Below are 12,204 nucleotides of genomic sequence, written 5' to 3' on the forward strand. Positions count from 1 at the left end.
TGTGTGTGTGTGTGTGTGTGTTCAGTCAGGTTACACTCCTCTACACCTGGCGGCTCAGTCCGGTCATGAGAACGTGGTTCGCCTGTTGCTGAATTCTCCTGGGGTTCAGGCCGATGCAGAAACAAACATTCAGGCAAGAGATCAGAAGCACTGCTGTGGGGTGAAGCGTGACGTTTGAGCGCGGTACTGACCGTCCGTCATGTGTTTCAGGGCTCCAGTCCTCTGCACCTGGCAGCTCAGAGCGGACACACGGCTGTGGTCGGGCTGCTGATCAGCCGCTCTGGATCTCTGCTGCACCTGACCGACAAATGCGGATGTACCTGTCTGCATCTGGCCGCCGCACACGGACACGTGGCCATGGTGAGAGTCCTGCTGGGACAAGGAGCGGAGATCAACCACACAGACACGGTGAGAAGAAACCTGACATGTAAAGAACAATCACACATGATTATCTCAGATGTTTCTCATAGACAGCAATGAGGTTAAATGGTGAGTGAATGGATGCTTGTGTTGGTCTTCTGTTTCTCAGATGTCTCTACTGAGGAAAAAGACCCTTGTAATCTCAAATGTGTCTCCTTTAGAGTTTCAGAAGAGACCTCAATAGTGTCTCAAACTATGCTCCGATTTCCTTTGCTGTTTTTGATAACTAAAACTAAGTGTAATTAAAGGGGTCATGACATGGATTTTTTTTTCATTTTAATATGTTCCTTGAGGTGTACTTATAATGTTAATAGTTTTTTACACAAAAGAAAAAAAAATAATGTGGATTTTCAACCCTCATTCTGAACCTCTCTCACACCGTGTCTACACCGGATGCGAGTGGTGCGACAAAATACTATAGAACTCATTATAATCAGTGATGCTGTCTACACTGGATGCGGCGCGATAAAACGGTCATTTCCAGACAAAACATTATTAAATAATCTACTTACGGTTGATGCAGCTGCAGTCAAAACTAGTACCGCTTCATCTTTCAACAAATGTTTCTTTGTGAACTCTCCATGACACTGTGCCTCGATTACAAAACAACATGCTCCAAAGTCTGAACAATCCTCAGACACGATCCGGGATGCCATTAAAAATAAACTATCCACTTGTTTCTTACGCTGGGATCCTTCTGATATCTGTACAAAGACGCGAACGAGCTGTTTAATCCAAGCGCGTCAAAGCAAACGTTCTTTCACTTCATTTGTCCTGACGACTCGAGCGCGTGGATTGTGTCAGAAAGTGAACGCACATCTGTATGCTGTATCCAGTGTAGACAAGATGGCAACAGTGATTGTAATTTCTATTTGTTTTTGACACGGCACTCAAGTGTCAGCCGTTAGCGGCTGAACGCTAGTGGGTGGGGTCAATGTCAATGTGTTGCTCTGGGGGCGGTGTTTATGCAAACAACTGTGCCCAGGTGACATCACCTTGTCCCTCAGATCCAAAACGAGCCGTTTCTGAGGGTTATTACATAAATGCTTTTTTATTGATGATGAGGACATTTTAAGTTATGAAACTTGCAGGATGTATTAGGCATACAAAGACCTCTTCTGTATCAAAAGATCAAGGGAAATTTGCTTTCTCATGTCATGACCCCTTTAAATAAAGCTGAAATAAAATATATATATATATTAAATTTAAGTTTAATCCAAGCGCGTCAAAGCAAACGTTCTTTCACTGCATTTGTCCTGACGACTCGAGCGCGTGGATTGTGTCAGAAAGTGAACGCACATCTGTATACTGTATCCAGTGTAGACAAGATGGCAACAGTGATTGTAATTTCTATTTGTTTTTGACACGGCACTCAAGTGTCAGCCGTTAGCGGCTGAACGCTAGTGGGTGGGGCCAATGTCGATGTGTTGCTCTGGGGGCGGTGTTTATGCAAACAACTGTGCCCAGGTGACATCACCTTGTCCCTCAGATCCAAAACGAGCCGTTTCTGAGGGTTATTACATAAATGCTTTTTTATTGATGATGAGGACATTTTAAGTTATGAAACTTGCAGGATGTATTAGGCATACAAAGACCTCTTCTGTATCAAAAGATCAAGGGAAATTTGCTTTCTCATGTCATGACCCCTTTAAATAAAGCTGAAATAAAATATATATATATATTAAATTTAAAAAAAAAGCAGCAAAGCAGTTTGTTTGGTCTGTGTTTCAGAGTGGCTGGACAGCGCTGCATTGCGCGGCTAAAGCCGGCTGTCTGGAGGTGGTGTCGTTCCTGGTGGAGAGCGGAGCGTCGGCGTGTGTCGAATGTCATGCCGGATGGACGCCGCTGCAGTACGCGGCTCAGGAGAACCATGAGGAAACCGTCATCTTCCTGCTGAGACGAGAGAAGAACACACTCCGACTGCTGGACGACAAGAAGGTCAGGCTCACTGATACACTGTGTGTGAAACACTTGATACACATCACATTTATTAAAACTGGTTTATGTGAAGGTTGTTTTAAGTCCACCTAAATTAAAAGTCGTAATATTTTTTAATGTTCTGTAACAGTTTAGGCCTAAATTATGGCACAAATGTTACTGTTTTTTTTTTTCTTAAAGTCAAGTTTTGTAATTTTGTCTCAGAGGTAGTTAGTTTAGTTTGTGGCTTGGAACTCATTATTGAAGAATTCTGAATGTGTTTTTACAGTATTTTAATTTTTACATCACTGTGTTTTTCTGTAGATTTGGTTTGATACAGCTGTATTGTTTGTATAATATGATGGCAGGGTTGATGCTTTCATTTCATTCTTAATGAGCAGATGAGACTCACAGGAAGATTTACAGCTTTAAGTGCCTTGTTCTACTGAAAATAAACCAATTCAAAGTGGATCTTTTAGCATGTTTTGTTTTGCGTTTTGTCTGTAGTTTGTGTTCAATCTGATGGTGTGTGGCCGGATGAATGATAATGTGGCTCTGGAGGAGTTGGTTCTTCATTCTCCGGCTCCTCTGGACACGTGCGTCCGTCTGTCGCGAGCTCTGACTCTGGCCGCGTTCCGAGAGAAGGAGCGCTCCGTCGACCTGCAGGCCGCCGCGCATCACTGTGAGCTCATGGCCTCTGACCTCCTGACCCTCGCCGCTTCAGCCGGGGGCCACGGTGCGTGCCCCATCCTCAGGGCTGTGGACCACCGGGGTGCCAGCGTGCTGGACTGCCTGATTGAGGGCCGGCAGAAGGGTGTGGTGTCCCATCCGGCGGTGCAGACGTACCTGACGGACGTGTGGCACGGAAGCCTGCAGTGGGATTCATGGAAGATCCTCCTGCTGTTCTTCTGTTTGCTGCTCTTCCCTCCACTGTGGGTGGCGCTCTCACTGCCACTCAGACACAGGTACACTCTTACACCGTAAACTTCTCACCAAGGCTGTATTTATTTTATAAAAAATAGTCAAAACAGTAATATTGGGAAATATTATTACAATTTAAAATGACCGTCTTCTATGTGAATGTATAGTAGAATGTAATTTATTGCTGTGATCAAAGCTGAATTTTCAGCATCATTACTCCAGTGTTTGATTGTCACATGATCCTTCAGAAATCATTCTAATATGCTGATTTGCTACTCAACAAACATTTCTGATTATTATCAATGTTGAAAACAGTTGTGCTGTTTAATACCATGATTTGTTTCAGCAATCTTTGATGAATAGAAAGTTCGGGAACACTTTAGTATAGGGACCAATTCTCACTATTAACTACTTGCTTATTAGCATAACTATTAATAACATATTGGCTGTTTTTAGTACTTATAAAGCACATATTCTGCTTGACCATATTCTACATCCCTAATCCTACCAAATACCTAAACTTAACAACTACCTAACTAACTATTAATAAGCAGCAAATTAGGAGTTTATTGAGGCAAAAGTTGTAGTTAATGGTTTAATACTGAGAACTGGACTTTAAAATAAAGTGTGACCGAAAGTTCAAAAGAACAGCATTTAGTTAAAATAGGAAGAAAAATTTGTAACATTATAAATGTCTTTACTGTCACTTTTGATAAATTGAATGTCCTTGTTGATTCATACAGCAAAGCCTTGAAAAGTGTTACTTTAGTATTGTGTATTATTATAGTATTTTTTTTTTACATTTTCATTTAATTTGACTTCATTTTAATTTTAGTATAAATATTTTTTGTGCTTTTGTCTTTTTATTACTTTATTTTTGTCTTTTGTCTATTTTATTACTTATTTTTATTACTTATTTTTTTATATTTCCATTTAGCTTAAAAATATTATTTTTATTTCAGTTTTAGTTTCAGTAATTTTAGTTGCCAAGGCAACATTTCACATTTTTCATCTAATATTTATATTTTATTTTATGTCAGTTCAATTTAGAATTATTTATAAACTATTATAGTATTTATTAATATTTTAATAAATTAGCTTTGTTTTATATTTTCAGGTTTCATTTTAATTTTAGCTTCATTTGTAGTAATTTTATATGCTTTTGTCATTTTTCTTTTTTTTCATATTTCTATTCAGCTTAAATTTATTTTTATTTCAACTTTAGTTTTAGTAATTTTAGTACTTCAGTACTTTTTTCAGTTAGTTGCCAAGGCAACATTTCTAATTTTATAAGTTTGTCTAAGTTTGTTTTGAATCTAATATTTGCATTTTTAAAAAATCTTTTTCAATTAGATCAAAAGGTTTTTAAAGTCTGCGTGAACTGGAAGTTGCTGCTGACTTCATTTCAGTATAGTGACGTATTTCCAACTGAAACGGAATATTGAATAGAGGGAGGGGCTTTATTTTTGCGCTCCTCCTCTCATCTCTCACTCGCAGTAATCTAACAGTTGGAGGGGTGTGGTTAGGGATGTTCTGCCCAAGCTGTCAAACAGATGTATCAGAGAAGGGATGCCATTCCAGAGTGGAAGCAAATGATCAGATTACCATTACAAACATTTTTTTCAGTGAATTAACTTGTTCACCTCAAGACTAGCAATGGGTGCTAACAAAAGAAATATTGTACATTTTGATTTCACTCGGACTTTAAAGCTGCAGTCCGTAACATTTTTTGTGTTCAAAATTTATATAATAAGCGAGTACACCATGAATCCTTTTTCCAAACCGTGTTTTTGGCTTGTCCTGAATCACTGCGGTACACCTATAATAAGTGTTTATATTCTGACTATTTTAGACTGGTTCGGGTAGGTACCGCTGTGGAGTATCCCAGTACCTGTGTGATTCGTCATAGACATAAACACCGAGAAGTAGCTCCGGCTACAATGTTCTTCTGCAAGACGCACACAGTTCTGTCTATTAACCGCTTGAGCGCCAAAAGTTACGGACTGCAGAAACATAAATTCAGTCACATGTCTCCAAACTTTATACTGCCAGTGTGTCTCCCTTGAGGAGAAATGTGTGTAACTATTTGCTTTAATCTCCACTCAGCTTTAACACCATCCCAATCGTGAAGTTCATGAGTCACCTGGTGTCGCACGTCTTCCTGTTGGCTCTGTTCATCCTGACGATCGTGTATCCGCCCGTGAGTCCTCTGTCCGAGGGCCGTCTGGTGCCCGGCTGGTCTGAGTGTCTGTTGCTGATCTGGCTCTGTGGGATGCTGGTATCCGAGCTGACGTTTCCAGGTGAGCGCGTCGGATTAGCGTGGATTCGTCTTCTTCTCCTGGGCTTCTCCGCCGCGGCTCTGCTGTGCCACCTGCTGGCGGTCTTCACCCAATGGTGGCCGCCGTCACACCTGCACTGCCTGTTCGCCCGAAACGTCCTGCTGGCCGTGGCGATGATGCTGGCGTTCATCCAGCTGCTGGAGTTCCTCACGTTCCATCACTTATTCGGCCCGTGGGCCATAATCATCCGAGACCTGATGAAGGATCTATGTCGGTTCGCTGTGATCCTCATGTTGTTCCACACCGCCTTCACGCTGAGTCTCACCGCTTTGTGTCAGCCGCTGTATCCTCAAGATTGGGACAACAGCAATGGTAATGTGACCATTCCGGATCCTTTAAACATGTCTGTGCTGCTCTTCTTCGCCCTGTTTGGTTTAACCGAACCGGATAAAATTCCCAACTTGGAGCGCTCGCCTGCCGCCACGGCCGTTTTGGCTAAAATGGTGTTTGGCGTGTATCTGGTGGTGACGTGCATCGTGTTGATCAACCTGCTCATCGCCATGATGAGCGACACGTATCAGCGCATCCAGGCTCAGTCCGACACGGAGTGGAAGTTTGGTCGCGCCGTTCTGATCCGCGATATGAGCCGCAAGTCTGGAGTTCCGTCTCCGTTCAACCTGTTCACCAACCTGTTCTACTCCATCAAGATTCTCTGCAAACGCGCAGGTAGGAGTTAATCTTTTTATATAGAGATCGTTTGCATGTTACTGTGGAAACGTGTCCAGCAAAGCAAAAAAAATTTTTTTTTTGCAATTGTGAGTTCATATCTTGTATTTTGCAAGTTATTAACTCATAACTGCGAGTTTACATCTCGCAATTCTGACTTTTCCTCAAAATTTAGAATTTACATCTCAGAATTCTGAGAAAAATTTTTTAGAATTGCAAGTTTACAATTTTGACTTTTTTCTTAGAATTTTAAGGTAACATATTTCGACTTTTTTTCAGAATTCTGAGTTTACATCTTGCAGTTTTGAATTTTCTTTCAGAATTCTAAATTTACATCCCACAATTCTGACTTTTTTCCTCAGAATTTTGAGTTTACATTTTAATTCTAACATTTTTTTTTCTCAGAATTCTAAGTTTACATCTTACAATTTTGACTTTTTTTTCTTAGAATTTTAAGGTAACATCTCACAATTTTGACTTTCTCTCAGAATTCTAAGTTTACATCCCACAATCCTGACTTTTTTTCCTCAGAATTTTGAATGTACATCTCACAATTCTAACATTTTTACAAGTTTACGTATCACAATTTTGACTTTTTTTCTTAGAATTTTAAGGTAACATCTCACAATTTCGACTTTATTTCAGAATTCTGAGTTTACATCTTGCAGTTTTGTCTTTTTTCTCTGAATTTTAAGTTGACATCTCAAACAATTTAGATTTTTTCTTAGAATTCTACATTTACATTTCACATTTTCAACTTTCTTTCTCCAAGTTCTATGTTTACATCTCACAATTTCTTGTTCCCGTTGTGTTCAGGGAAGATCTGCTCTGTGGAGTGTCATAATGTGATGAATGAGGATGAAGACACTGAAGGTTTGACAGGTTCTCGTTCTCTAGAGCTGCTGGCTCAAGCATCTGTCAACTGTGTCAGAGGAAACAAGAGGACGCAGATCCTTCCCGAGGGCAAGTACACAATTTCACTGCCTCCTTTTCTTTGGTAGAAGATTAATTTATTTGGTCAATTTTAAACTAATTTTAGATTTTCTGTAAACATTTTAGTTTTTCTATAAAATATAAAACAGAAAAAAATGATATAGTTGCTGTATTTTTTTTATATTGTTGTAAGAAAAATATTGTTTAATTATTCTGTTTTATTTATTTATTGAAGTTTTATTGCTATTAAGATTTTGATTTCTACTTCTAGTTTACCATGAAAATAGCCTTTGCTGCATTAAAATAAATACATAATAAATAAATAAATAAATATATTATTATATTATACTCTTATAATATATTGTATATTATAAGTTGTAAATAAAGTTTAGTGGAGTACATTTTACAAGAAAATACTATTTCAGTCTTCTACTTCAAAATGTTTAGTTCAAAAACTGTTGTAATAAAAATACTATGATAATTATTCTATTATCATTTATTTATTGAAGTTTTATTGTTATTATAATTATTTTAATTTCTACCACTATGACTTTGCTATTGCTTTATTGAATGAATGACTGACTGACTGACTGAATGAATGAATGAATGAACAAATGAATACATACATACGTAGATATATTATATTATATTGTAATTCATCAATTCATGGTTAAATGTGTAATTAATATTTAGCAATATTATATATTCATAATTTCATAAATATAGTACAGTACAGTCCTGTGTACAGTAATTATGTTTATTTTATTTTTATATTATTTTAAGGGAAAAAAAGAAAGAAATAATAGGATTTGTCATGTGTCAATCTCAAGCGGTCGTGTGGTGTCACTGTGCAGGCGGTCAGATGACGATGTCCATGTCTGGAGGACAGGTGCGCGTGGAGAACGTTGTGGATTGGCCATCTGTGGTCCAGCAGTTTTTAGCCCAGCGCAGACAGAGGGACAGATCACCGCCGGAGAGAGACGAATGAATGACCGACGGTTTCACCATGACGGATGAATTTGCACTGCCTATGAACATCAGTCCACCTGAACCACCTGAGCCCACATCACTTCAACTTCCTGTTTAATTAACACCGTTAGCTTTAGCGTATCACAGCATGTTCCTTTATCTGATATTCACTCCTCACTAGTCACTTTAATCAAAGATGTAATTTACACTAGGAGTCAAAAGTTTGGGGTCAGTAAGATTTTTGTAGTGTTTTTGAAAGAAGTCTGTTCTGCTCACCAAGTCAGCATTTGTTTGATTTAAAAAAAACAGTAAAATTGTAAAATATTATTACAATTTAAAATAACTGTTTTCTATGTAAATATACTGTAAAATGTAATTGATTGCTGTGATGCAAAGCTGAATTTTCAGCATCATTACTCCAGTCTTCAGTGTCACATGATCCTTCAGAAATCATTCTAATATGCTGATGCGCTGCTCAAGAAACATTTCTGATTATTATCAATGTTGAAAACCGTTGTGCTGCCCAATATTTTTGTGGAAACTGCGATACACTATTTTCAGGATTCTTTGATGAATAGAAAGTTCAAAAGAACAGCATTTAACCCTCTGGTGCTTCTTATTTGGGAGTCACACTTGTGGTCTATACGGTCAAAAGCGACCGGACACCTACAATTTAACTTTTTTTCCCCCCGGTAAAATCAATGTAACATCTTTGTTTAATCATATTTTTTATTTTTTTATTTTATTTTTTTTTTAGATAATTTCATGGTACTTATTAATATTTATGCAATAATTATGATAATTTTTTCCCATTGAAAATAATACAACATTTTTTCTTCAAATATTTTCTATTACTTTTCAATTATGGCAGTATTTCATGTTAAAATAGAGACATTGGGAGTCACACTTGTGGTCTATACGGTCAAAAGTGACCGGACACCTACAATTTAGCTTTTTTTCCCCCCGGTAAAATCAATGTAACATCTTTGTTTAATCATATTTTTTATTTTTTTATTATTATTTTTTTTTAGATAATTTCATGGTACTTATTAATATTTATGCAATAATTATGATAATTTTTTCCCATTGAAAATAATACAACATTTTTTCTTCAAATATTTTCTATTACTTTTCAATTATGGCAGTATTTCATGTTAAAATAGAGACATTGCCTTTAAAATCCAATTTTTGAAGCCAGATTAGTGCCATCTGGTGGGAGTAAAATAAGAAAAACATCTGCAATTCCATGGTTTAGCCCATAGATTCCCATATAGCTCTATATAAAAGGCCTATACATTCTCTAATTATTTTTATCAAGTTGTGGGTTTGGATATATATTTAGACTTTTTTTAAAGACAACTTTTTGTAAAGGTTTAGATTTATTTTTTTATTTTTTTATTTTTGGTTTGAAATGTTGATTTTAAAGCATCAGTTTTTGAATTATTACTACAGTCAAACCTGAACAGAGAAAGAATTTTGTTACACAAAACATAAAAATTCTATAAAAATGTAACAAAAATGAACAGGAATGTTTTATCAGAGCTTAATCCTTCTGGGTCTGATCTGATTTCAACCTCTTATTTCAGTTTTCTGACTCGTTATGGCTATATGGTTATAGCCATACCAATTCATTTGAATGTGTATAATTGTGTGTGTGTGTGTGTGTGTGAGTGAGTGGATGTGCCTGTTTTGCACTCTTGATGTTTTAGAGTGTAACCCCTTCCTTGCTGACCACTTTTTTTACTGCATTGTAGTTGAATTGTTGCTTTTATTTTACATATTTGCTGTTACAGTCACATCAGTTCATAGGTGTGTGTGTGTGTGAGAGAGAGTGTGAGTGGATGTTCGCTAAATTTTTGTGTTTTTGTCAATTTCCCATTCATTTCCTATGGTCGGTCATTTTTGACCTAAGACCACAAGTGTGACTTTTTTTTTACGACCACTTAGCCTGCTCAAATCAAGCCCTCAATTTTTTTTGTGTTCACATTCCAAATGCCATAAAAGTCACCAAGTTTCGTACCATTCTGATGAAGCTGTGATTTTTAAAAATTCAAAACAGAAAATTTTTCGGACAAAAGTGACCTGAAGAGCACCAGAGTTCATTGAAACATAAATCTTTTGTAACATTATAAATGTCTATAGCTGTCACTTCTGATCAGTCTAATGCATCTTTGCTGAATAAAAGTATTAATTTCTTTTAAAAAATCTTAAAAATCTTACAGACCCCAAACTTTGGAATGGTAGTGTACATGCTTGTTATTGTTGTATTCCTACTTGATATCTCAGTCTTACAATCATAAATGTGTTTTATGGGCTAATGCTAGAAAGATGACATACTGTATAAGGAAGCCAACTGCAGTGCTTGCATTTGTTTTTCAAGCCGTTCACTTGTCAAAAAGAAGTGACCAAAAGCGCTTCTCAAGTAGGAAGTTGAAAACCTTGGAGAAAACACCAAAGCACTGCCAGGAATATGTTTTACAGTATTATGTTATGTTTTTGTTTTATTGACATGGAAGAATATCTTTATTTGTTCCTTTTTGTTGTTTTTTTACAAACGAAATGAAATCCACATGTAAAAGATGCGTGCTAAATATAGGTACATATAACTGTATAATACCTTTATAGAAATGATACGAAAGTGTTTTCAGGGCTCACAACTCGTTTTTGTTCAAGCCACATTCATGTCATGTCAGAATCACCATAATTCAATTTCAAGATCACAATTATAACATTATGCTCAGAGCTGTTCATTGCTTCAAACTCAAATTAATACTCATATTGCCAAAACATACTAAATACTTCAGTACTAACTTCATGACTTTATAACTGCACCTGATGCTGTCTGACTGCCTTTAACTGTTGGTCACTGCCATTTAGGCTGTTTTTCCATGATATCACATCGAGCAAAAGATCTGAGCTTTCATATGATTCATGCAGTTCATATGATTTCATATGTTTTAATTATGCTGTATCTGACATGATCTTGGCAAACGTCATACTGTTGTTTTTTTTAACTACTACTATGTTGTCAACACCGTTAAATCATGTTTGTTAGTTCTGCACTTTGCCTGTCACGAAAACAGAAATTAAAAACAATGTGGATAAAATTGTAAAGGCTACCGTACAGTTAATATTCTCACATATTTAACCCTATAAAGCCTAATGTATCATATTTGACTATGACTTTCTAAAGCCTCTAAATCATAAACATGATCAAAACTTTGCTAAAACACCTGTCACACTCAATCTGATACATGCCTTCTGTCTCTGATTGATAGCTTGGACTTTTTTTAGCAAGTAAAAGGTATTTTAGTAAAATTGTACAAGCTAAGATCTGTAGCTTGTGCTTTACGGGTCTTTTTGCTGAGAAATCTTTTAGAATACCTTTTATGTTGTTATAATATTTCAAGATGAACGCTTACTGGACTGAAGCAACTTACGTTTGCTTGATCATCCATATATCATTCTTTTTTTAAAAAGTGTTAAAATGTGAGTCAAATATGATTGTAATCCAGCCACCCTCAGTGATCTCAGGACAGCGCGCAGATGTTCCATATGACGCTGCTAATCATTACTGTGTATAATGATGTCGTCGAGATAGGCAGCAGCGTACGCGCTATGTGGCCGGAGGATCTTGTCCATGAGACGCTAAAAGGTGGCGGGAGCCCCGAACAACCCGAACGGAAGAGTAACAAATTGGTGTAATCCGAACGGCGTTGTGAAGGCTGTTTTTTCCTTGGATAATGGCGACAAGGGGATCTGCCAATACCCTTTCGTTAAATCCAGTGTCGAATAAAAGTGAGCCGAACCTAACCGATCAAGCAGCTCGTCAACTCGGGGCATTGGATAAGCGTCGAATTTCGACACTGCATTCACCTTTCTGTAATCAACACAGAAACGGACGGAGCCGTCCGTTTTAGGCACTAAAACTATCGGGCTTGCCCAGTCGCTATGCGATTCTTCTATTACTCCCAACCCTAGCATGGCCGTTAGGGCTCGCCCAGTCGCTATGCGATTCTTCTATTACTCCCAACTCATG

The 12,204-nt window shown here is 37.3% G+C and overlaps 1 protein-coding gene across 1 annotated transcript in view; it reads left to right on the top strand.

Moving 5' to 3' along the window:
• Window positions 1–8,414, top strand: part of LOC107706577 (serine/threonine-protein phosphatase 6 regulatory ankyrin repeat subunit C-like) — a 51,296-nt gene extending 42,882 nt beyond the window's left edge. Inside the window, exons 23-29 of the mRNA XM_016510334.1 lie at window positions 26–133; window positions 211–408; window positions 2,152–2,358; window positions 2,845–3,302; window positions 5,365–6,263; window positions 7,080–7,226; window positions 8,051–8,414. Coding sequence (XP_016365820.1) covers window positions 26–133; window positions 211–408; window positions 2,152–2,358; window positions 2,845–3,302; window positions 5,365–6,263; window positions 7,080–7,226; window positions 8,051–8,184 — 2,151 coding nt within the window. The 3' untranslated portion in view covers window positions 8,185–8,414. The remainder of the gene's footprint in view (window positions 1–25; window positions 134–210; window positions 409–2,151; window positions 2,359–2,844; window positions 3,303–5,364; window positions 6,264–7,079; window positions 7,227–8,050) is intronic.
• The last annotated feature ends 3,790 nt before the right edge of the window (window positions 8,415–12,204 follow it).

The sequence above is a fragment of the Sinocyclocheilus rhinocerous genome, unplaced genomic scaffold (genome assembly GCF_001515625.1).
Source record: "Sinocyclocheilus rhinocerous isolate Xijiao unplaced genomic scaffold, SAMN03320098_v1.1 scaffold775, whole genome shotgun sequence".
In the NCBI taxonomy this organism is placed as follows: Eukaryota; Metazoa; Chordata; class Actinopteri; order Cypriniformes; family Cyprinidae; genus Sinocyclocheilus; species Sinocyclocheilus rhinocerous.